The sequence below is a fragment of the Scyliorhinus torazame genome, chromosome 5, assembly GCF_047496885.1.
Source record: "Scyliorhinus torazame isolate Kashiwa2021f chromosome 5, sScyTor2.1, whole genome shotgun sequence".
In the NCBI taxonomy this organism is placed as follows: domain Eukaryota; kingdom Metazoa; phylum Chordata; class Chondrichthyes; order Carcharhiniformes; family Scyliorhinidae; genus Scyliorhinus; species Scyliorhinus torazame.
This window is the reverse complement of record NC_092711.1, coordinates 168,357,922-168,384,475: the sequence shown is the minus strand read 5'-3', so window position 1 is coordinate 168,384,475 and position 26,554 is coordinate 168,357,922. Positions and strand designations below refer to the sequence as shown.

At 49.9% G+C, this 26,554-nt stretch overlaps 1 protein-coding gene across 1 annotated transcript; it reads left to right on the top strand.

The window, feature by feature from the left end:
- The first annotated feature begins 21,874 nt into the window (after positions 1-21,874).
- LOC140420532 (uncharacterized) lies at positions 21,875-26,269 on the top strand. The gene is made up of 2 exons (XM_072504528.1): positions 21,875-22,107; positions 24,545-26,269. Exon 2 carries the CDS (start codon positions 24,902-24,904, stop codon positions 25,739-25,741), a length of 840 nt encoding a protein of 279 aa, XP_072360629.1. The 5' UTR covers positions 21,875-22,107; positions 24,545-24,901; the 3' UTR covers positions 25,742-26,269.
- The last annotated feature ends 285 nt before the right edge of the window (positions 26,270-26,554 follow it).

Here is a 26,554-nt window from a genome sequence, read left to right as displayed (position 1 = left end):
AAGCTCGCACACAACCGCCCAAGCCTCCTCCACTTTTCACCCCAGGAATTTGGACAGTGTCGGCCGTAGCTCCCACAATCCCCCGCGCTGGGGAACCCGCTCTATCTGCCGCACGGGCGGGTGATCAGGTACTGCGCATGTCCAAGGGTGAGGGGAAGCTGCGCATGTGTGGAGGAAAGCCCAGTCCCTGACCTTCCTGTGAGGTGTTGGCTAATGGATAGAGTTAGGACCGGTAGGACGCTGGTCCTCCAATCAGCGCGGGCTTTATGTGAAAGGAGATTGGGCTTCACATAGACTGAAACGTCCTCCAGCCTCCAACATCTGTGAGTACCTCTTTTATTGTCGTCACAATTTTCAACATAGACTCATTTACAGGGCACAAGGCCCGATTACACTTCACATTAAACGAATCAACAGTCACCGAACACGAAACAGCTACAAGGCACAAGGCCCGATTACACTTCACATTAACGATTAACCAGTCACTGAACACGAAACAGCTGCAAGGCACAAGGCCTAGTTACACTTCACATTAACGATTAAACGATCATTGAGCATAAAACAGCTGCGAGGCGCAAGGCCCAATTACATTTTACGATAACGTTGCAACAGTCAATGAACACAAACAGCTGCAAAGCACAGGGTCAAGATACGTTCCCGAATACCAATCAGCCAGTCATTTGTCACAACCAGCCGCAAGGCACAGGCCCCACATATAGTTCAGATAACAATCACACAGATTCATAACTCGAACAGTCGTAAGGCACAAGGCTAACCAAATGACTGTTCCAAAAGCATAAGGAAACAAAAACACAAGACACAACCACATCGAGGCAACCACCTCTAAACACATACACAAGCAGTCGCGAGGCACAAGGCCCCAAAACCATACGACCACTCCAAAAGAAATAAAGAAAAAGAGAAACAAAACCCAGAAGTACAACACACAACACAGACAGGTTTCGAAGTAACGACTCTACACACATGAGACAAGCAGTCGCGAGGCACAAGGCCCCGATACAATACGGCCACCCCAGTACAAATATGACCCTCAGGGCCTCAATTTATCTCAACAGTTATCATATCAAAAACCCAGTCACCGGGGACCAGGCCTTAATTCACCCCAGAAAAAAAAAAATTCCCAGAATAAAATCCGTCATCGAACACTAATCCCTGCTCACCCGCCCCCGTTCACCCCGCCCTGCAGCCGACACCACGGAGGAGAGGCCTGGCTGAGGAGCACAGACCCCCGGGGCGCCAGACCTGAGCGCGGCGGAGGAGAGAGGGTTCCCCCCTCCTGGACCCCGCCCAAGAGCATGGGACCATTCGGAGGGAGAGCAGTTTCACATTTTAACAATTTCATATCAATAACCCGATCACCAGGCACCAGGCCTTAATTCACCCCTGAAAAAATTTATCAAGATCCAATCCATCATCGAACACTAATCCCTGCTCACCCACCCCCGTTCACCCCGCCCTGCAGCCGACACCACGGAGGAAAGGCCCCCTCTCTGTAAGAGCACAGACCACCGGAGAGCCAGACCCGGACGCGGCGGAGGAGAGAGGGTTCCCCCCTTCTGGACCCTGCCCGAGGGCACGGGACCATTCGGAGGGAGAGCAGTTTCACATTTTAACAATTTCATATAAAAACCCCAGAAAAAACTTTATCAAGATCCAATCCATCACCGAACACTAATCCCTGCCCACCCACCCCCGTTCACCACACCCGGCAGCCAACACCCCGGGGGAAGGCCCCCCCATGGCTGAGAGCGCAGACCCCCGGGGAGCCAGACCTGAGCGCGGCGGAGGAGAGAGGGTTAGAGCAGCTCCGCACTGACCAGCGTTCCACTATTAATACTAGGATACCATTTCGGGGAAAAAAAGCCGAAATGAGTTAAATGTAATAGGTTACTAAATACAACAAGGCAAAGAAAACAAGAAAACAAATCCCCCAGCATACATAGAAAAGTCTATAGAAAAAGTCCATTAATTTTGCAAGTTCCACAACACAGTATTGGGCTCTTGCCGAAATTTCACGAGAGTGAACATGTCCTCAGAGTCCTCCAGTGGCAGCGGCCTGAGTCGCTCCAATGTTGGCAACAGTCGAAAATGTGGAAGAAATTCCCGGATTCAGTCCATCCGCCCGCAGGGCGTCCAGGGGGGGGCGAGCCCCCGGAGACCCAGGAACGGCAGCAACCCACCCCGGGCTGCAGTCCGCGGGCCGCCCAACGGACAATCTACACCCCGGTTCCGTCCCGCCGCTTCCAGCAGCCTATCCAGCTGCCATCCTTCCTCCATTCCTTCGTCCTCCAGTGGGCGAACTCACAACCGCCGACAGCAAACCTCGCAGTCCAGCAGCATCCCCGCAGATCGACCGCTGACTTGAAACACGACTGGTCGCAGTACTCCGAAACCGGTCTCCCCTTCCCTCGGGGACCAGGAGCAATGGGCGCCGAGTTGCTGTTTCACCCCATCCAGGAAGCTCCCAGAGGCGGCCTGCCTTTCGAATCGGCCCGGGGGCGGACACCAAGCTCGCACACAACCGCCCAAGCCTCCTCCACTTTTCACCCCAGAAGTTTGGACAGTGTCGGCCGTAGCTCCCACAATCCCCCGCGCTGGGGAACCCGCTCTATCCGCCGCACGGGCGGGTGATCAGGTACTGCGCATGTCCAAGGGTGAGGGGAAGCTGCGCATGTGTGGAGGAAAGCCCAGCCCCTGACCTTCCTGTGAGGTGTTGGCTAATGGATAGAGTTAGACCGGAAGGACGCTGGTCCTCCAATCAGCGCGGGCTTTATGTGAAAGGAGATTGGGCTTCACATAGACTGAAACGTCCTCCAGCCTCCAACATCTGTGAGTAAAACACTTTCTTTTCTCCCCCTTTCCATTTCTTTTCTCATTCTAACCTTCAATTGGTCACTTGCAGTAACTGAAGGGAAAGGAAGTGAATCCAGGGAGGGTGCAGACTCTGCAAAGATTGGCCCAGGTCTTTCTCTCTCTCTCTCTCTCTCTCTCTCTGAAAGACATTGACATCCTTTGCTCCGTCAGCTTGACACATTTATTTGTCTGGCTAGAAGGATGGTCTCTCGCCACCGGGGGTAGCAGCGTGGTTGGGTGACCTGCACGGCTTACTGCGGTTAGAGAAGATAAAGTATGAGTTAAGGTTGCAGCAGGGGAGTTTGAGAAAAGGTGGGGGATGTTTGTGACCATGTTTGAGGAGCTGTTCGTCGCAGGGGAAGAAAGGTAGGGGGGGGGGGGTGAAAAAGGAGAAAAATCTGTACAAACCGTATAGTTGATTGTTGGCAAGAATGTTTCCCGGGGTGGTGTTTATTTGCTGTAACCTACTTTGATACAAGTTTGAATAAAATGCATTAAAAATAAAAATAAATAAAAGGATGGTCTCTTTCCTGATGTTCAATTAAAGGAAGAGAAAATACTGGAAAATCTCAGCAGGTCTGGTAGCATCTGTAGTGAGAGAAAAAAGCTGTTGTTTCAAGTCCGATGACTCTTTGACAAGACTTTGACAAAGAGTCATCGGTCTCGAAACGTCAGCTCTTTTCTCTCCCTACAGATGCTGCCAGACCTGCTGAGATTTTCCAGCATTTTCTCTTTCGTTTCAGATTCCAGCACCTGCAGTAATTTCCTTTTATCACAATTAAAGGGCTGGTTTCTCCAGGAGATGGCTGACATTTAATGGGACAGTAAATTAATATCGGCTAGAGATATGTCTAGTAGTTTTAAATTAGATATATTATTTATGGTCTGTAATAAACTACATTTACTATTATTTCTGGTTGTGTAATATTGTACTGTCGCCACTTATATATTTCTAGTCATCTCTTCCCTCAAAAGGCTATTAGTCTATGGAATTCTCTTCCACAGGGATCAGTGGAGTCTGTGGGTCACTGAATATATTCAAGGATGAGTTGGACAGATTTTTAATATTTCTTTTATGTTTTCTTCAGCATTTTTAAAACAATGAATGCAACAAAATAACAGAAATATTGATGGAAAATGGGTACAGTGTAGAACAACTGATACTGCCGCATAAATGCAAGCAACATATTGCAGAATTAATTCATAGCAGGATATTTGAGCGACCAGAGCCCCAAGATGAAATGCCAGATCAGTTAACAGATTAACATAGTGAGTGGGGAAAGATGGTAAGATGATATAAAAACAGAAGCATAACAATGCAGGGCGCATAACCCAAAAATTACAAAACAGACTAACAACATAGTCAAATTAAAATAGCATAGATGACGTAGAATCTCTATAGTGCAGAAGGAGGCCATTCGCTTCTTCAAGTCTGCACTGACCCTCAAAAAAGCACTCACAGAGGCAGACTCCCCATCCTATTCCCATAATCTGGTGCATTGATCATGGTCAACCCACCTAACCTAACATCGTTTGTGTGCGGAGGGGCAAGAATTCAAAAATCCCTAAAACAGTACTACAATGGAGAAGAAACATGGGAGGCCTGGCCCTCCCGAACTTGCAATACTATCACTGGGCAGCCACGGCCGAAAGAGTGAGGAGATGGGTAAAGGACCCTGACATGGAATGGTTGATGATGGACGAGTCCTCATGTACAGGAATGACCCTCCGGGCCCTCGCCACGGCAACACTCCCATCCCCGCCAGCAAAACACTCAAGTCCAGTGGTGGTAGCTACCCTGAGAACCTGGAACCAGATGTGGCAGCATTTCAGTCTGACCGATGTGTCCTTCATGGCCCCCATCTGCGGCAACCATAGGTTTGCACCAGCCATTCTCGACACCACCTTCAAGAGGTAGAGACAGGACGGGGGAACACTGATGGTTCGGGACTTTTACACGGGAAATAGACTAGCGACCTGAGAGGTGCTGACGGAGAGGCTGGACCTACCAAACAGGGATGAGCTCCAGGTCAAAAACTTTCTCCACAAGGATACACCAGCACACCCAGGAACCCTGAGAAGCACAATGCAAGAGGAGTTACTGGATGCAGACAGTCTGGAGAAGGGAAACTGTGGGGACCTGTACGGACAACTCTTAATAAGGATACGCTCCTAGCACACTGGGCTAAATCGCTGGCTTTGAAAGCAGACCAAGGCAGGCCAGCAGCACGGTTCGATTCCCGTAACAGCCTCCCCGAACAGGCGCCGGAATGTGGCGACTAGGGGCTTTTCACAGTAACTTTATTTGAGGCCGACTTGTGACAATAAGCGATTTTCATTTTCATACTTGACCAAACCCAGGAAAAATGGGAGGAAGAGCGAGGGACGGAAATAGGGTGGGGACTCTGGAGCAAAGCACTGAACGGAACCAACTCCACCTTCTCCTACGCAGCTGAATGTTGTGCACAGAGCACACCTGACAAGAACCCGAATGAGCAGGTTCTTCCCGGAGATGGAGGACAAACGTGAATGGTGCCAGCGGGGCCCGGCAAACCATGCCCACATGTTCTGGGTATGCCCCACACTTGTCGAATTCCTATTTAGAGGCAATGTCCATGGCTATGAGGGTGGAGCCGTGCCCACAAATGGCAGTCGTCGGGGTATCGGACCAGCCAGAACTATTCATGGGGAAGAGGGCGGACGCCCTTGCCTTTGGTTCTCTAATCGGCCGCTGGAGAATCCTGCTCGGCTGGCAATTAGCAGCACCACCCACAGCTGCAGACTGGCTGGCAGACCAATCGGGATTTCTCCACCTGGAGAAGATCAAGTTCACCGTCCGAGGGTCAGAGGATGGTTCCCACAAAGTGTGGAGGCCATTCACCAACTTGTTCCAGGACCTGTTTGAAGCCAGCGGCCAATGGAACACTGGGAGGGAGATGAACGTACGAGAGCCAAGGGGATCACAGGGAGCAGGCAGGAAAAGGGGAGGGGGGGGGGGCTACTGGGACAAGGAGGGAGAACCAGAAACCAACTGACACAGAGACCAGAGAGCCCAGAACAAAAACACAAGAAGAGGAACCCCAAGGGAAGGTTTAAAACAGGACAGGGAGTGCGCGGGGTGGAAGGGGGGTGCCCCATCAATGGGGGGGAAGGGAGGACACCGTCCACTTGTAAATAACAGATAACTCCCATTGTACAGTGAAGGGCCCAGGAAAGGACCCAGAAACGACGAGTGAAGGGGGCGGAGGGGAGGGACGGGAGATGGAGGGATCGGCACAAAGGAAATTGACATGCACATTGTAATCGGCAGAGGTACCCTGACTGCTTGGATAGTGTATAATAAGCATTGCCACAAGTCTGTTACTGGATCAAAAAGAGGTGAAAAAAATGCCCCATCCAATCCCGCCTAAATTTAAAGTGTTCCTCATAATCCAGATGAGTTTCCTGTAATAAAACTATGTTGACTTTCTCCTTAAGAAAGGGAGAGGATCTTTTTCCTTCTGATAGGGTGATGGATGCCCCGTACATTCCCTGAGAAAATTTGCAGATTAACTGCTGCCATTAGTTAGGCGACAGAGAGAACAGGAACAGATTTTCACACCACAATCGGACGTGCGCCATTACCCCCTCCTCCAACTCACTTTACACCAGAGGCACCAAAGTCTCCCCAAACTGCTCCTTTCACGGATAAAAGCCCCGTCTGTACCAGAGTGGAATAAAGTCAACAACACATAAACCGTCTCAAAAGAACAAAAATACAAAAGAATCACCACCACAATAGATCCAAGGGGACATTCCTCAATAAGACTGAGGACCCGGAGGATTAACCCCACGGCCAGACTGTCGTTACCCTCAGGATACCTTCTCCAAAATGAGGAGAAGTAAAGTAACTTTTTATAAATTGTTTTTACAGGATATTAGAAGAGGAGGAATTACAGACTGAAATCTCAAACGTCACGTCTCAATCTGACTGAGTCTCTCAATTCCTTGGAACTGAGTATCACTGAATCAAGAAGGAGAAATGTTTGTCTTTTCTGTCGGCTTCAAAACATCAGTGTGACTGGAAAAGCCCCGAGACACACACACCTGAGTGAGAGTGTTCCAGGGCACTGACTGTGGAAAGAGCTTTAACCAGTTACACAGCCTGAAAAAACATCACACCATTCACAGTGGGGAGAGACCGTACACGTGTTCTGTGTGTGGACGAGGCTTCAACTGATCGACAAACCTGGAGAGACACGAGGAGACCCACACCCTGGAGAAACAGTGGAAATGTGGGGACTGTGGGAAGGGATTCAGGGCCCCATCTCAGCTGGAAGCTCATCGGCGCAGTCACTCTGGGGAGAGGCCGTTCACCTGCTCTGTGTGTGAGAAGGGATTCATTCGGTTATTCGCTCTGCAGAAACACCAGCGAGTTCACACTGGGGAGAGGCCGTTCACCTGCTCTCAATGTGAGAAGGGATTCGGTGATTCATCCGCCCTGCGGATACATCAGCGAGTTCACACTGGGGAGAGGCCGTTCACCTGCTCTCAGTGTGAGAAGGGATTCACTACTTCCTCGAGCCTGCTGTCACACCAGCGAGTTCACACTGGGGAGAGGCCGTTCACTTGCTCTCAATGTGAGAAGGGATTCACTCAGTTATCCCACCTGCAGAGACACCAGCGAGTTCACACTGGGGAGAGGCCGTTCCCCTGCTCTCATTGTGAGAAGGGATTCACTCGGTTATCCAGCCTGCTGACACACCAGCGAGTTCACACTGGGGAGAGGCCGTTCACCTGCTCTCAGTGTGATAAGGGATTCACTACTTCATCGAGCCTGCTGGCACACAAGCAAGTTCACATTGGGGAGAGGCCGTTCACCTGCTCTCAGTGTGAGAAGGGATTCACTCAATCATCCGACCTGCTGAGACATCAGCGAGTTCACACTGGGGAGAGGTCGTTCACCTGCTCTCAGTGTGAGAAGGGATTCACTCAATCATCCGACCTGCGGAGGCATCAGCGAGTTCACACTGGGGAGAGGCCGTTCACCTGCTCTCAGTGTGAGAAGGGTTTCACTCAATCATCCGGCCTGCGGAGACATCAGCGAGTTCATACTGAGGAGAGGCCGTTCACCTGCTCTCAGTGTGGGAAGGGATTCACTCACTTATCCAGGCTGCTGACACACCAGCGAGTTCACACTGGGGAGAGGCCGTTCATCTGCTCTCAGTGTGAGGATGGATTCACTCACTTATCCAGGCTGCTGACACACCAGCGACTTCACACTGGGGAGAGGCTGTTCACCTGCTCTCAGTGTGAGAAGGGATTCACTTGGTTATCCCACCTGCGGAGACACCAGCGAGTTCACACAGGGGAGAAGGCGTTAACCTGCTCTTAGTGAGAGAAGGGACTCAGATATCCATACACCCTGCAGGAACACTAGCGCGTTCACACCTGGAAGAAGCCATTCACCTGCTCTGTGCAGGGGAGACGTTGTTGCTAACTTTTGGTTGGTTCAATTGGCTGTTTTATAACCTTTGCTCTAGAGTTGCTGGGTATCTTTATGATGCCGCCACGAGGTTCAAGTTCAAGGACTGATCAATAACTCAACACACCAATTGGCAAGATTCAAATCAAAAATCATTTATTATACACAGTAAATCACTACCCATGCATAAACTCTACTTTCTAGTCTATTCCTATCACTAAAAGGCCTATATTTAGCTTCGGAATTGGCCCACCAGGTATGGGGAACAAATGGCCTTTCGTTCAGGTCCTGAGTCTGCAGGATTCAAAAGCTGGTATGGACTTGTAGCTAGGAGGGCCTATCTCGTAGCGAGCGTTGACTTGAGACTTACTTGGGTGGAGTGGCAGACAGGTCACTCTCACGGGTTGATTCAAGTTGCTGAGTGACCCTGCCAAAGAAGGACGATTTGAACTTGGGGGCTTTACTTCATAGTCCCCAGGGGCTTCCCGCCTTTCGGGGCGGACCCCGTACCTGGTTCCAAGTGATTGGACTGCTTTCCGATCACTGTGATCGATTTCTCCAATACTGGAGTTGTTCCCCGATCGTTGGGCGGTCCCTAAATGTTCATTGGCCTTCCTTTGTCTTGGCTCCTGCTGGCACCGAGGAGTCTGGCTTGGCTTTATTTACCTTAACTGTTGCCATTGTGCCTTGGAATCGCACATTACTATGTAGATGGCTGCTGCATTACTATGCAGATGGCTGCTGGTTTCAGTGCTGTCTGGTTGTTTTGCAGGTTTCAATATACATGATTTCTGCACTTGCTAGTCTTTGCCTGTGTTGGCTGAATTTCCCTTCAGCCTTTGCGATTCTCCATTTTAAGTCGGGAAGTGGCCAACCCAGGTGGCTACAACATTCAATGATCCATCCCAACTACGGAGACACTAGCGAGTTAATTCTGGGGAGAGACCATTCATCTGCTCTCAATGTGGGAAGGGGTTTTTGTGATTCATCACACCTGTTGTGACTCCAACAAGTTCACAATAAATTACAGATGTTGGCTCCGTTGTTATTGTTTCTGCTCTCACTGACATCCAGGACTGCATTTTGTTCATTCTGACATCTGGTGAATGGTGATGATTGGAGGGTTTCTTTCTGCTGGACTGGTCAGTCTAACACCTCTGCCTCCGGTGGGCTGACCATTTTTGAGCCTCGTTGCGATCACTTGGTTCCAAGTTTGACGAGGAGCACAGAATGAAAAGGTGTTTGCACGTTGGAAGATATTTAGTTCCCAAAGCAGCCATGTTGCCATGAAGATGGGCTATGGTGGTTACAGGGTTCTTTTGCCTAATTTATCTGGGTGTTTCCCGCAGAAGGAAACTGTCAGGGTATGAGGGGCAAGATGTCTGTGGTAGATTGGGAAATTACAATAAACATACCACGGAAAGTGGCAATGCAGGTGGATAAGGAGCTAAGAAGGCAGGCGGCATGCTTGTCTTCATTGGTCGGGGCATTGAGTCTAAAAAGTGGCAAGTCATGCTGCAGCTGTACAGAACCATAGTTAGGCCACACGTGGAATATTGCCGACAATTCTGGTCACCATAATACCAAAAGGATGTGGAGGCTGTGGAGAGAGTACAGAGGAGGTTTACCAGGATGTTGCCTGGCCTGGAGGGTATTAGCTGTCAGGAGAGGTTGGATAAATTCGGATTGTTTTCACTCGAGCGACGGAGGTTGACGGACGACCTGATAAAAGTTTACAAAATTCTGAGTGGCACGGACAGAGTGGATAATCAGAAGCATTTTCCCAGGTTGGAAAAGTCAATTACCAGGTGACAGAGGTTTAAGGTGCGAGGGGCAAAGTTTTTTTTCAACAGTTTATTGAGGCATTTATGCTTTTATAACAATAAGCGATACAAATGTAGTAAACATAGTTCAATGGGTAAACATCCCTCCATCTCCCACTGCTCCCGCCTACTCTAGACACAACATAGCCGAACTCCCCCCTATCCCATCACCCCCCCCCCCCCATTGCCTCGGCTGACAGTTTAGTTTTCTCTGAAGGAGTCGATAAATGGCTGCCACCTCCGAACGAACCCTAACGTTGATCCTCTCAGGGTGAACTTAATTTTCTCAAGTCTAAGAAACCCAGCCATGTCGCTGACCCAAACCCCTGATTTCGGGGGCTTCGAGTCCCTCCATGCTAACAATATCCGTCTCCGGGCTACCAAGGAGACAAAGGCCAAGACGTCAGCCTCTCTCGCCCCCTGAACTCCCGGCTCTTCCGAAACTCCAAAGATCGCCACCTCTGGACTCGGCGCCACCCTTGTTTTTAGCACAATGGACATGACATCCACAAATCCCTGCCAGTGTCCCCTAAGCTTCGGGCATGCCCAAAACATGTGGACATGGTTTGCAGGCCCTCCCGCGCACTTCACACACCTGTCCTCTATCCCAAAAAACTTGCTCATCCGGGACACCGTCACGTGTGTCCGATGAACCACCTTGAATTGTATCAGGCTGAGCCTGGCACATGATGAGGCCGTGTTGACTCTGTTCAGAGCATCCTCCCACAGACCCGCCTCTACCTCCCCATCCAACTCATCTTCCCATTTACACTTTAGCTCACCTAACTGGGTTTCCTCCCACTCCATAAGTTCTTTGTAAATTTCTGAAACCGCCCCCTCCCCCACCCCCGTTCCAGAAACCACCTTGTCCTGTATCCCCTGTGGCGGTAGAAGCGGAAAGGTCGAAACCTGCCTTCGCGCAAAATCCCTTATCTGCAGGTATCGAAACCCATTCCCTCGCGGCAATTCAAACTCCTCCTCCAAATCCTCGAAACGTGGCAAGCTCCCATCAATAAATAGATCCCCTAGCCTCTCAATCCTCTCAAATGAGGGGCTCGTTGGTCTAGGGGTATGATTCCCGCTTTGAGTGTTTCGGTCTCGAAGATAGCGGTTTCAAATCCCGGACGAGCCCGTTGATGATGTTATCTGTCGGTCAAGCAACATGTTTTCTCAGGGATCAGTCCTGGGTCCTCTGCTATTTGTGATTTTTAGCAATGGCTTGGAGGAGGGGGCTGAAGGGTGGGTCAGTAAATTTGCTGATGACACCAAGATTGGTGGACTAGTGGATGAGGTGGAGGGCTGTTGTAGGCTGCAAAAAGACATTGATAGGATGCAGAGCTGGGACAAAAAATGGCAGATGGAGTTTAACCCTGATAAGTGTGAGGTGATTCATTTTGGTAGAAAAAATTTGAATGCGGATTACAGGGTCAACGGCAGGGTTCTGAGGAATGTGGAGGAACAGAGCGATCTTGGGGTTCATGTTCACAGATCTCTGAAGGTTGCCACTCAAGTGGATAGAGCTGTAAAGAAAGCTTATAGTGTGTTATCGTTTATTAACAGGGGGCTTAAGTTTAAGAGCCGTGGGGTTATGCTGCAACTATACATGACCCTGGTGAGACCGCATTTGGAGTATTGTGTGCAGTTCTGGTCACCTCATTATAGGAAGGATGTGGAAGCATTGGAAAGGGTACAAAGGAGATTTACCAGGATGCTGCCTGGTTTGCAGGATAGGTCTTATGAGGAAAGGTTGAGGGAGCTAGGGCTTTTCTCTTTGGAGCGGAGGAGGATGAGAGGCGACTTAATAGAGGTTTATAAGATAATGAGGGGGATAGATAGAGTGGACGGTCAGAGACTATTTCCTTGGGTGGATGTAGCTGTTACAAGGGGGATAACTATAAGATTCAGGGTGGGAGATATAGGAGGGACGTCCGAGGTAGGTCCTTTACTCAGAGAGTGGTTAGGGTGTGGAATGGACTGCCTGCTGTGATAGTGGAGTCGGACACTTTAGGAACTTTCAAGCGGTTATTGGATAGGCACATGGAGCACACCAGAATGACAGGAGTGGGGTAGCTTGATCTTGGTTTCGGACAATGCTCGGCACAACATCGAGGGCCGAAGGGCCTGTTCTGTGCTGTACTGTTCTATGTAATCCCTGCTCTCTTCCACCGCCGAAGCCCCCAGTCCAGCCTCCTCGGGACAAACCAGTGGTTGCCACAAATTGGAGCCCACACCGACGCTCCCTCCACTCCTGTATGCTTCCGCCACTGCCCCCAAACTCTCAGAGCCGCCACTACCACTGGGTTTGTGAAGTACCGGGCTGTGGAGAATGGCTGTTAGGAATGCCCCCAAACTTGTGCCCTTACATGATTCCACCTCTACCCGTTCCCACACTGACCCATTTGCTGGCCAGTAGTAGTTCGTAACGTTCGGCAGCACCCCCCCACCCCCCCCCCCCCACCCCCCCCCCCCCCCCCCACCCCCCACCTCCGGCTCCGCTCTAACAGCACCTTCTTTACTCGCGGGGTTTTACCCGCCCACACAAAACCAGAAATCACCCTGTTCACCCGCTTAAAAAAGGCATTTGGTATAACAATAGGGAGGCACTGGAAAACAAACAGAAATCCCGGGAGGATTATCATTTTTATGGTCTGTACCCTCCCCGCCAGTGACAACGGGAGCATGTCCCACCTCCGAAAGTCCTCCTTCTTTGTTCATCTATCCGGGTCAAATTTAATTGATGTCACTGCTCCCATCCCTGTGCCACCTGAATTCCCAAGTAACGGAAACTCCCACCATTTTAAACGGCAGTTCCCCCAGTCTCCTCTCCTGCCCGCTCGCCTGGATCACAAAAACCTCGCTCTTACCCATCTTCAATTTGTACCCCGAGAACTGGCCAAATTCCCCTAAGATCCACATAATCTCCCCCATCCCCCCCTAACGGGTTAGAAATGTATAGGAGCAGGTCGCCTGCATATAATGACCTTGTGTTCCACTGCATGGCCTCCATTCCCTCCATTACTTCTACAATCCCGATCAGGGCTCCCAACCCCTCAACTAACCCTTGCTCCACCTTCGGAAACTCCAACCCTTCCAAAAACTGCCTCATCCCCTCCACCCCAGCTGGGGGTTCCGACTCATACAGCCGACTACAAAACTCCTTAAACACCCCATTCACCCCCACTGGGTCCAAGATCGTGTTCCCCCCTCTGTCCTTCACTCTTCCTATCTCCCTGGCCACCTCCCACTTCTTTAGCTGGTGTGCTAGCATCCGACTGGCCTTCTCCCCATACTCCGAAACCGGCACCCTCGCCTTCCTCAGCTGCCCCACCGCCTTCCCTGTGGATAACAGACCAAACTCCATCTGCAGCTTCTGCCGCTCCTTCAAGAACCCTGCCTCCGGGGCTTCAGAATACCTTCTGTCCACCTGGAGTGTTTCCCTAACCAGCCTTTCCATCTCTACCCGCTACACCTTCTTCCCATGAGCCCGTATCAAAATGAGCTCCCCCCTAACCACCGCCTTCAGCGCTTCCCACACCGTTGCTGCCGAAACCTCCCATGTCATTTATCTCCAAATAACTCTGGATGGCCTCCCTTACCCGCCCGCACCCCCCCTCGTCCACCAACAGTCCTACATCCAATCTCCAGTGCGGTCGCTGACCCGACTCCTTGCTCACCCGTAGATCCACCCAGTGTGGGGCATGGTCCGATACAACAATCGCCAAATACTCGGTATCCACCGTCCCCGCCAGCAAAGCCTTGTTCAAAATGAACAAAATCATCCGGGAGTACACTTTGTGCACGTGGGGGAAAAAAAGAAAACTCCTCCGTTCTTGGCCGTCCAAACCTCCAGGGGTCACCCCCCCCTCCCCCCAATCTGTTCTATAAACCCCTTGAACTCCTTTGCCGCGGCTCACACCCTCCCTGTCCTTGAACTCGACCAATCCAACCTCTGATCTATAACCGTACTGAAGTCCCGCCCCATGATCAGCTTATGCGAATCTAGGTCCGGATTCTTCCCCAACCCGCGCCTCATAAATTCCACGTCGTCCCAATTTGGTGCGTGAATATTCACTCATACCACCGGCATCCCCTCCAGCTTCCCACTCACCATGATGTACCTACTCCCTGAGTCCGCCACTATATTCCCGACCTCAGATGACACCCGCTTATTAATCAAGATCACAACCCCCTGAGGGGCAGCATGTGGCGCAGTGGTTCGCACTGGGACTGCGGCGCTGAGGACCCGGGTCCGAATCCCGGCCCTGGGTCACTGTCCGTGTGGGGTTTGCACTTTCTCCCCATGTCTGTGTGGGTTTCACCCCCACAACCCAAAGATGTGCAGGTTAGGTGGATTGGCCACGCGAAACTGCCCCTTAATTGGAGAACAATTAATTGGGTACTCTAAATTTATATTAAAAAAAAGATCGCAACCCCCCTAGTTTTCGAGTCTAGCCCCGAATGAAATATCTGCCCGACCCACCTGTTCCTCAGCCTAGTCTGATCCATTACCCTCAGATGTGTCTCTTGTAACATTGCCACGTCCGCCTTCAACCTCTTCAAATGCGCGAACACACGAGCCCTCTTGACCGGCCCATTCAGCCCTCTCGCATTCCATGTGATCAGCCTGGTCGGGGAGCACCCACCCCCCACCGCCGATCAACCATCACCCTTCTTAGGCCAGCCCACCAACACTCTACTTTCTCAGAAGACTAAGGAAATTTGGCACGTCAGCTACGACTCTCACCAACCTCTACAGATGCACCATAGAATGCATTCTTTCTGGTTCTATCACAGCTTGGTATGGAGCCTGCTCTGCCCAAGACCGCAGGAAACTACACAAGGTCGTGAATGTAGCCCAGTCCATCATGCGAACCAGCTTCCCATCCATTGACTCTGTCTACAATTTCCGCTGCCTCAGAAAGGCAGCCAGCATAATTAAGGACCCCACGCACCCCGGACATACTCCCTTCCACCTTCTTCCGTCAGGAAAAAGATACCAACATTTGAGGTCACGGACCAACCAACTCAAGAACGGCTTCTTCCCGATCGCAACCATCAGACTTTTGAATGGACCGACCTCATATTAAGTTGATCTTTTCTCTACACCTTGCTATAACTGTAACATTATATTCTGCAGTCTCTCCTTCCTTCCCTATGCATGGTATGCATTGTTTGTACTACATGCAAGAAACAATACTTTTCACTGTATACTAATACATGTGACAATGATAAAACAAATCAAAAGCCTCCAGCTCGCGTCCCGCACCTCCTCAGGCCTGCCCTCGAGCGCCCACTATCATCGGCCTCCAATTGGTCTCCCAGCGCCAGTCCCTCCCGTCAGCAGAACAATTCCCCCCCCTCCCCCCCACACTAACAAAACAGCAATCCCAACCCCCCATACCAAACTAGTCACCTGCTCGGCCCCCACTGAGCTGGCCCACCCAGCTAGCCTGGTAACCCCCGCCCATGGCACCAAACATCCCACCCCCCCATTGATCTCCCTCCCCCCGCTCGAACATACAGATGCAAAACATAACAATTCCCAACAAACATAAAGAAGAAAATTCCACCAACCATCCCCCCCACAAGAACAAAGTTAACCCGCAAACAAAACTGAACAACGGCCCCAAAATTGGTTCAAAAACACTGTATACACAGCCCATGAAGAAAAGAAAGTTACCAGCATAGGTACAGGATTACTCGGCCCCAAGTTCAATGTCCTCCATCACCTGCCAGTCCCCTGTCCTTAACAAAGTTCTTCGCCTCATCTGGCGATCCAAAATAAAGTTCTTGCCCTTGGTAAGTAACCCACAAATGAGCTGGTTACAACGTGCCGATCTTCACCCCTTTCTGAAAGAGGCCGTTTTAACTTTGTTGAAGCTCGACCTTCTTTTGGCCAGTTCCGCACCCAAGTCGTGGTAAATGTGCAGCTCGTTATTTTCCCATTTACCGCAGCTCGTCTGCCTGGCCCACCTCAAGATCTGTTCCTTATCCAGGAACCGGTGCATTCGTACCACCATTCATACCACCATCACGCTCGGCGCCTCATTCATCCGTGGCTTCCTTGCAAGTGCTCTGTGCGCCCTGTCCACCTCCAAGGGTCGAGCAAACCTTCCCCCAGCAGATTCTCGAACATACACGCCACGTATGCCCCTGCGTCCAATCCCTCAATGCCCTCCGAGAGGCCTACGATCCTCAGGTTCTGCCTGTGTGACCTGTCTCCAGATCCTCCACCTTCTCTTGCAGCCTATTCTGATGGTCCCTCATCAGCTCCACTGCCATCGCGGTTAGTTGGTCCTCGTGCTCAGCCACCGTCTCTTCCACCTTCTGGATCGCCTGTCCCTGGGCTACCAATCTTTGCCCCACCTGGTCAATCCCTGTCTTCATCGGGTCCAGGTACTCTTGTCTTTGCTTGGCAAAGCTCTGCTGAAGGAATTTCACCAGCTGCTCCATTGACCACTGGGCCGGCAATCCCAGTCCCTGAGCCTCCGCCATGTTATCCTGTGCAGTCTTCACTCCCTTCTTTGCCCAACAGTCTCCCCTTTCCAGACCACTTCTGGTCCATGACTCCATAAACCCAGTGGGGGATTCTTCTCTACCTCACCAGTCTCCAATTTTACCGATCAAATCCCCAATAAGTCAGGGGAAAAGGTCCCAAAGGTCCACCACGAGCCGGAGCTACCAAATAAGCGATCTCTCACTCCAAGGCCGCCACCGGAAGTCATCTTTGCCCTTCTTAAGCAAGAAGAAAATGGACGCCTGCCCCATTGTTTGCGGCAAGGCAACACTGTCCATTGCATCCTTGAACATTAACCATCAAAGGCACCAACCTATCCTTAAATCTTTAATAACATTCAACTCTGCCTCCCCCCCCCCCCCCCCCCACCCCACCACCACAAATACTCAGACAGCCCCACTCGCCCTTCTCAGCAGATGCACCACTTTCCCTGTGGACAATCGGTCAAACCTCGCCTGTAACTCCTTCCTCTTTGCCAGGAGCCCCGGGTCCAGGTCCCCCACCTACCTCCCATCCACCTTCAAAATCTCTTCCATCAGTTGTTGGCGTTCCTCCCTCTCCTTCCTATCCACCTTGGCCTTAAACAGGATCACCTCCCCCCTTACGACTGCTTTCAGAGCCTCCCAAACCACCGATGAAATGCCAAGCAGAACTTGAGTTGGCACCTTTAACCACAATTTCTGAAGAATGGATCTGTGGTTGGAAGAAAGATGTCATTCGACAGTTTGAAGTAGAGTAAATTTGACCTGTCTGGGACACGGGTCAGAAGGAGAATAAGAGCCAAGCCTCGAAGATTCTGTTTCAGCGACGACCGAGGATCAAATGGGTGAGGCTCAGAGAATAGAACAGACCTCCGAGAAGAATGTGGCCAATTCAGTTCAAAGGGGTAATATCTACTTATGTCTGAAGCTCTGACATCACCTCGGTCAGAGTTTCCCCGGTGAGGGGAGCAGCCCCACCCGATGACCCAGCCCCCGCCATCTTCCTTCCTGCAGGACTCACAGCAGCACTCGCCGGCGGACCTTCGCTCGCCCCCTTCTTTCCAGCACCTTTCCTCTGGGACTTCGACATTCGTCGGCCTCCTTATGACTTCCCTCAACAACTCATCTAAAAACTGCCCCAAAACTGGGCATAAATGTCCAAAAATCCGAGACTCTCACAGGAGCCACCTAACGTGTGACATCCACCGACATGTTGTCACCGGAAGTCCCCGGAATGAACAATATCAATATGACACCAGCATCTCCATATTAACGACAGGCCATTCATCTGCTCTGCTGTGGACAGAGCTTCTCTCAGTCAGGCAGCCTGCTGGCACTGGGGAGAGGACATTGAAAAATGTTCCAGGAGTGGGATGGAATTCAGCCAATCCTCCAGCCTGTTGACACACCAGCGAGTTCAAACTGGGGAGCTGATGTTTCCATGTTCTCTGTGCGGATAGAGAGTCACTCACTCATCCCACTTCCTGACACACCAGTGACTTCATATTTGACTGCAGGGGTTGGACTCTGCTGAGGGGAATATTCCTGTATCTGAGCCCCTCAGAATTACACACAACTCAATTCAATCTCCACTCAGCCTCCTCTGTTCCAATGAGAACAACCCCAGCCTCTCCAATCTTTCCTCATAGTTAAAATTCTCCCTCCTGGGTACCATCATCATAAATCCCCTCTGCAGCCTCTCTCGTGTGATCACATCCTTCCTGTAATGTGGTGATCAGAACTGTCTACAGTGCTCCGGCTGTGGTCTAATTGGTGTTTTATACAGTTCCAGCACAATCTCCCTGTTCTTATATTCTTGGCCCTCGGCTACCAAAGGAAACTATCCCACCTGCCTTCCTAAGCACTGATAACAGAGAGTGAGAGGCAGCTGAGAGTGTCAGAGGAAGAGAGAGGCAGCAGAGGGAGAGAGAGGCACCAGAGGGAGAGGGGAGCATCAGAGACTGAGAGAGGCAGGAGAGATACAGAGAAGAGAGAGAGAGGCACCCTAGTCAGTAACAAAAGTAAGACACGGATCTGCATGAACTGACACCACTTTGTTCACAGATTAACAGAGTAATCACTGCACTTGAATAAATGTTATTCACTTTTGGAATTGAATGAATTAAGGGTCAGATTAATTATATCACCTCCAGTATCAGGTAGGTCTGTTTAATACAGAACAGGGTTAAACCCAGTGTCCATTATTACAGGTCTCTGTGGCTGTTGGATGCCTGGTTTCATTGAACAGCTGACGAGCCCACAGCTTCAGTGAACTCGTCTACCCAGGGTCTGTTTCTAAACCCTCATCACAACATATTACTTGGTTAGTTATTTATATATGGTCATCATGGTCAGACAGATAACACAAAGCTCAACCAGATACTGTGGTTCATCTTTCTACTGATTTCAGCTCCTAAAAGGAGTGACGGCATCTCCAGCACTCAGCTCTGTTGCTGGGCTGTCATTGACATGAGCAATAGAGAGACAGAAGTTGCCTGATGCTGAATAGGAAGTTGAAACTTGTAGCTCTAAATCAACTGTGTAAGATTTCTGAAAAGATCATTAACTTTAAAAGATAAATTCTAAACCCAGTGAACAAATTAAAGAGTTAGAAGGCAAAATCTTCACGTTTGATGACTTTTTCTGCAAAAAACTAGAAGTAACAATGCCTGAACACTATTTTTATTAGGAATGTATCTCTTAACCTATAAATAGTCTTTGCCCTTTTACTTTTTTTTAATTTTAGAGTACCCAACTTATCTTTTCCAATTAAGGGGCAATTTAGCATTACCAGTTCACCTACCCTGCACATCTTTGGGTTGTGGGAGTGAAACCCACGCAAACACGGGGAGAATGTGCAAACTCCATACGGACAGTGACCCAGAGTCGGGATCGAACCTGGGAGCTCGGCGCTGTGAGGCAGCAGCACTAACCACTGCGCCACCGTGCTGCCACTTTGCCCCTTTACTTTAATATGGTAATGCTTGCGTTGGACTGGGGTGAGCACAGTAAGAAGTCTTACAACACCAGGTTAAAGTCCAACAGGTTGGTTTCGAATCACTAGCTTGCGGAGCACAGCTCCTTCCTCAGGCAAATGAAGAGGTGGGTTCCAGAAACATATACATAGACAAAGTCAATGATGCACGATGATACTTTTGAATGTGAGTCTTTGCAGGTAATTAAGTCTTTACAGGTCCAGACGGAGTGAGTAGAGAGAGGGATAATTACAGGTTAGAGAGGTGTGAATTGTCTCAAGCCAGGACAGTTGGTAGGATTTCGCAAGCCCAGGCCAGATGGTTGGGGGGTGGGGGGGGGTGAATGTAATGCGACATGAATCCAAGGTCCCGGTTGAGGCCTTACTCATGTGTGCGGAACTTGGCTATAAATCTGTGCTCGGCGATTTTGCGTTGTTGTCCTGAAGGCCGCCTTGGAGAGGCTACTCCCACTTAATAATAATAATAATAATCTTTATTTTTGTCACAAGTAGGCTTACATTAACACCGCAATGGGGCAGCTTGGTGGCGCGGTGGTTAGCACTGCTGCCTCATAGCGCCGAGGTACCAGGTTCGATCCTGGATCTGGGTCACTCTCCGTGTGGAGTTTGCACATTCTCCCCGGTATGAGTGGGTTCGCCCCCTCAACCCAAAGATGTGCAGCCCAGGTGGATTGGCCACGCTAAATTGCCCCTGAATTGGAAAAAATGAATTGGGTACTTTAAATTTTTTTAAAACACGGCAATGAAGTTACTGTGAAACTCCCCAAGTCACCACATTCTGACACCTGTTAGGGTACACAGAAGGAGAATTCAGAATGTTCAATCCACCTAACAGCACGTCTTTCAGGCATTCTAGAACGAGAGGTAATAGTCTTAGGATAAGATGGACAGCATGGTAGCACAGTGGTTAGCACAGTTGCTCCATATCTCCAGGGTCCCAGGTTCAATTCCGGTTTGGGTCACTGGCTGTGTGGAGTCTGCATGTTCTCCCCATGTCTCCGTAGATTTTGTACCCGTGTTCCGGTTTCCTCCCACATTCAAAGATGTGCAGGTTAGGTGAATTGGCCATGATAAATTGCCCTTTGTGTCCAAAAAGGTTAGGTGGGTTTCCTGGGTTATGGGGTTGGGGTGGAGGCGTGGGCTGGGGTGGGGTGGTCTTTCCAGGGGCTAGTGCAAACTCGACGGGCTGAATGCCCTCCTTCTGCACTGTAAATTCTAAGATTCCACCGGGTGCTTCAGTTTCCTCCCACAAGCCCCGAATGACATGCTGTTAGATCATTTGGACATTCTGAATTCTCCCTCTGTGTGCCCGAACAGGCGCCAAAATGTGGAGTGTAGGGGCTTTTCAGAGTAACTTCATTGTAGTGTTAATGTAAGCCTACTTGTGACAATAAAGATTATTTTTAAAAAGAGGATGCAAATTCTAAAGAGTTGAAGAGAAGCTGCTTCTCCCAAGGGCTGTGAATCTGTGGAATTCATTACCCCAGAGTGCGGTGGAGCTGGGACAGTGAATAAATTTAGGGAGGAGTTAGACAGATTTTTAATCGTAGAATAGATTATCATAGAATTTACAGTGCAGAAGGAGGCCATTCAGCCCATCGAGTCTGCACCGGCTCTTGGAAAGAGCAACCTGCCCAAGGTCAACACCTCCACCCGATGCCCATAGCCCAGTAACCCCACCCAGCACTAAGGGCAATTTTGGCCAATCCACCTAACCTGCACATCTTTGGACTGCGGGAGGAAACCCACGCACACACGGGGAGGATGTGCAGACTCCACACACAGTGACCCAAGCCGGAATCGAACCTGGGACCCTGGAGCTGTGAAGCAATTGTGCAATCCACAATGCTACCGTGCTGCCGGTATTAAATCGGGTTGAAGGGTTATACTCGATGGGCCAATAGCCTAACTTGCTCCTATATCTTTTGAACTATTGAAAGGGGGAGACACTGATTTGCTCCCAGATGTTGCCCAGAGGAGAAAGTTTTAGTCTGAAACTCATTGTCCATCCTCCACATTGTCACATCACAAAGGAGCTCGTCCTCAAACTCAACCAATAGGAATAAGACGTCACTGTCCAGCGCGCAGACGCGGCATCCCCCGCCCCCACCCATTGTTCCCTTTCCCCCACATATTCTCCAGATGAGGTTTCCAGGCAACCGGCTGACAGTTCCGGCCGTCGGTGATCACCCCTCCCCTGACCCGGGGAGTACATGTCTCAGGGAAGGGGAAGCTGCGCATGTGCAGGGGAGCTCACTTCCGCTGACCTTACTGCTGGGGTGTTGACCAATAGGACGAATGGAGGACCGGAAGGACTCTGCTCCTCCACCAATCAGAGCTCCTTCATTGTCTCAATGCGGAAGCTGGACGTGGAGGTTTCTGCCGAGCAAAGCTGTTGTTCCTCCGACCCTGAATGAGCTTGAGCTGCACACAGACTCCTGTCTGCAACATCTGTGAGTAAAACACTTTCTTTTCTCCCTCTTTCCATTTCTTGTCTCATTCTGACCTTCAATTGGTCACTTGCAGCAACTGAAGTGAAAGAAAGTGAATCCAGTGAGTGTGCAGACTCTGGAAAGCTTGGCCCAGGTCTCTCTCTCTGGCTGACTGAAAGACATTGACATACTTTGCTCCCTCAACTTGACACATTTATTTGTCTGGCTAAAATGATGGTCTCTTTCCTAATGTTCACATTTAAAGGGCAGCTTTCCCCAGGAGATGGCTGACATTAAAGGGAACAGTAAACAGGACAAACCAAACCCAACCAATTACTTCCCTGTCGGAATACTCTCCACCATCAGCAAAGTGATGGGAGGAGTCATTAACAGCGCTAGCAAGTGGTACTTACTCAGCAAAACCTGCTCACGGATGCTCAGTTTGGGTCCAACCAAGGTCACTCAGCTCCTGACCTCATTACAGCCTTGGTTCAAACATGGACAAAAGAGCTGAATGCCAGAGGTGAGGTGAGAGTGACTGCCCTTGGTATCAAGGCAGCATTTGACTGACTATGGCATCAAGGAGCCCCAGCTAAACTGCAGTCAATGGGAATCGGGGGAAAACTCTCCGCTGGTTGGAGACATACCTGGCACAAAGGAAGATGACTGTGGTGGTTGGAGGTCAATCATCTCAGCTCCAGGAGTTCCTCAGGGCACAGTCCTGGGCCGAATCATCTCTAGCTGCTTCATCAATGACCTCCCTTTCATCACAAGGCTAGAAGTGGGAATTGTTTGTGGATGACTGCACAATGTTCAACACCATTCGTGATTCCTCAGATAATAGAGCAGTCCATGTCCAAATGTTCAACACCATTCCTGACTCCTCAGATAATGAAGCAGTCCATGTCCAAATGCAGCATGTCCTACACAGTATCTGTGATGTTGGCTGATAAGTGGCAAGTTACATTTGTACTACACAAGTGGCAGGCAATGACCATCTCCTATAAAGGAGGATCTAACCACCACCCCTTGACATTCAGTGGGATTAGCTTTGCTGAATCCTCCACAGCCAACATCCTGAGGGTTACCATTGATCAGGAACTGAACTGGACGAGCCATATTAATACGGTGGCCATCCGGGCAGGCCAAAGACTACAGTGAATAATGCACCTTCTGACCCCCAAAGCCTGTTCACCATATACAAGGCACAAGTCAGGCATGTAATAGAATAATTACCACTTGCCTGGTTGAGTGCAGCTCCAACAACACTCAATATGCTGCTCTACACCATCCAAAACAAAGCAGCCTGCTTGACTGCCCCCCATTCCATGAATATTCAAACACTCCACCACCGACGAACAGTGGCAGCCGTGTATACCATCTACAAGATACACTGCAGTAACTCACCAAGCTTCCTCCGACAGCACCTTCCAAACCCATAAGCACTACTATCTAGAAGGACAAGAGCAGCAGATAGTTGGGAACCCCACTACCTGGAGGTTCACCTCCAAGTCACTCACCAGACAGACTTGGAAATATATCGCCCTTCCTTCATTGTTGCTGGGGCGACATCCTGGAACTCCTTCCCTGACAGCACAGGGGATGTACCAACAACTCAAGGACTGCAACGGTTCAAGAATGTAACTCATCACCACCTTCTGAAGGGCAACTAGGGATGGGCAATAAATGCTGGCTGAACCAGCAACTCCCACATCCCGTAAATGATTTTTAAAAAATGTTATATTGCACAGAGATATATATAGTGTTGTATGGAATGTATTAGATATATTATTGATGGTTCTGTAATGAAATACATGTATTATTAGTTCTACCTACATGATATATTTCCAGTCATACAGTCATTGCAGCATTTACAGAATCCATTTGGGAACTCAAGTCAATGCTGACTCTCTGTACAGTAATCCAGTCAGTCCCATTCCCTTTCGATATCCCTGTTCCCCTGAAAGCTTATTTTCTTCATATATTATTTTGAATTATTGATCATCTCGACTTCCACAACGCTTGTGGGCAGTGAGTTCCATGTCATGACCACTCCGTGACCAAATAAAGTTCTTCCTCAGAATTTCCCTATCTCTAATCAGTAAATGTACTTGTATGGAGATTCTCTACTATTGTACAGGTTTTAGTGAGTTTAGATTTGTTGATCAACACCTTCAGGAAAATTGGGAGGGAAAATAAGTGAATATAGGTCTCTCTGTCCAGGGCAGGAAGCAGTGAGCTTGGATTTGTCAATCAGCCTGAATCAGCACCTTCAGGAGAATTGGGAGGGGGAATATTAGATACAGCAGAGTGAGAATGAAGGGAGAGTGTGTGGGATTGAGATTTAGAGCATTTCGGGGAAAGAGAGAGGAAAGAATGTTTGATAGAAACTAGAATTGTTTGTTCTGAGTTTCTATCCTGTACTAACAATGATGACTATTGTAAAATCTGTTTGCAGGAAGTTCGAACAAGAGGAGTTTGAGGCCGAGATTTCAAACTAAATATCACGTCAAGAACTGACTGAGTCACTCAATTCTTGGGATCATTGGCCTTTGAATCTAGAAGGAGAAATGTTTGTCTATTCTATCTGCTTCAAGAGATTTTAAACATCAGTGTGTCTGGAAAAGCACTGAGAGACACACAGACAGCCCGTGTGAGACTGTTACGGAGCACTGACTGTGGAAAGAGCTTTAACCAGTGACACAGCCTGAAACAATACTACATTCACAGCAGGGAGAGACTGTATAGGTGTTCTGTGTGTGGATGAGGCTTCAACTGATCATCCAACGTGGTGAGACACAAGATCACCCGGACCATGGAGAAACCATGGAAATGTGAGGATTGTGGGAAGGGATTCAGAGCCCCACACGAGCTGGCAAGGCATCAACGCAGTCACACTGGAGAGAGGCCGTTCACCTGCTCTCAGTGTGGAAAGGGATTCACTGACATTAGCAGCCTGCGGAGGCACGAACGAGTTCACACTGGAGAGAGGCCTTTCATCTGCTCTCAGTGTAAAAAGGGATTCACTGACATTGGCAACTTGCGGAAACACGAACGGGTTCACACTGGAGAAAGGCCTTTCACCTGCTTTCAGTGTGAAATGAGATTCAATGACATTGGCAACCTGCGGAAACACGAACGAGTTCACACTGGAGAGAGGCCTTTCAACTGCTCTCAGTGTAAAAAGGGATTCACTGACATTGGCAACCTGCGGAGACACGAACGAGTTCACACCGGGGAGATGCCATTCACCTGCTCTGACTGTGGGAAGGGATTCGTTCAGTTATCCAACCTGCAGAGACACCAGAGAGTTCACACCGGGGAGAAGCCATACATCTGCACTGTGTGTGATATGGGATTCACTCAATTATCCGGCCTGCGTAGCCACAATGTCACTCACACCAAGAGCAGGCCCTTTAAATGCTCTGACTGCTGGAGGGGTTTCAAAAGCTCACAGCGACTGATGTCCCACCAGCGTGTTCACTCTGAGGCGAAACCGTTCAGCTGCTCTCACTGCACAAAGTGCTTTAGAACCTCATCCAACCTGATGAAACACGAGCGAGGTCACACCGTTGAGAGCCCGTTCACCTCTCCGACTGGGAAAAGATTCACTCGATCATCACCTGCTGAGCCACAATGTCACTCACAGCAATGAGAGACCGTTTAAATGCTCCGACTGTGGGAGCGGGTTTCAAAGATCTCAGGTACTGATGGAACACCAGCGCATTCACACTGAGGAGAGACCGTTCATTTGCTCTCACTGCACAAAGAGGTTTCAAACATCATCCAGATTGCGGATACACCAGCGAGTTCACACTTGAAAGAGGCCATTCACCTGCTCTCACTGTGGGGAGGGATTCACTCAGTCGTCCAACATACTGAGACACCAAATGGTTCACAAGTGATGTTGGATTGGATTCTGCTGTTAATCACATCCAGGACTGGGCAGCTCGGTAGCATAGTGGGTAGCACAATTGCTTCACAGCTCCAGGGTCCCAGGTTCGATTCCGGCCTGGGTCACTGTCTGTGCGGAGTCTGCACATCCTCCCCGTGTGTGCGTGGGTTTCCTCCGGGTGCTCCGGTTTCCTCCCACAGTCCAAAGATGTGCAGGTTAGGTGGATTGGCCATGATAAATCGCCCTTAGTGTTCAAATTGCCCTTAGTGTTGGGTGGGGTTACTGGGTTATGGGGATAGGGTGGAGGTGTTGACCTTGGGTAGGGTGCTCTTTCCAAGAGCCGGTGCAGACTCGATGGGCCGAATGGCCTCCTTCTGCGCTGTAAATTCTATGACCTATGACTGAACCTGGAGTGGGTGAAAGTGTTTGTCTCCTCGCCAACTCCTGGTGCTGTAATTGCGGACTCTGGCGAACTACTGCTCCCCGGACCTGGAATACCCGACTGTGAAGTGCTGTCCACACTGCCGTCCACGGAATTCACTTCTGCCATCATCACAGCGATCTACATCCCAC

Excerpts from the sequence above, each read along its gene's own strand:
- LOC140420532 (XM_072504528.1), top strand. The coding sequence starts at position 24,902 with ATGGAGAAACCATGGAAATGTGAGGATTGTGGGAAGGGATTCAGAGCC.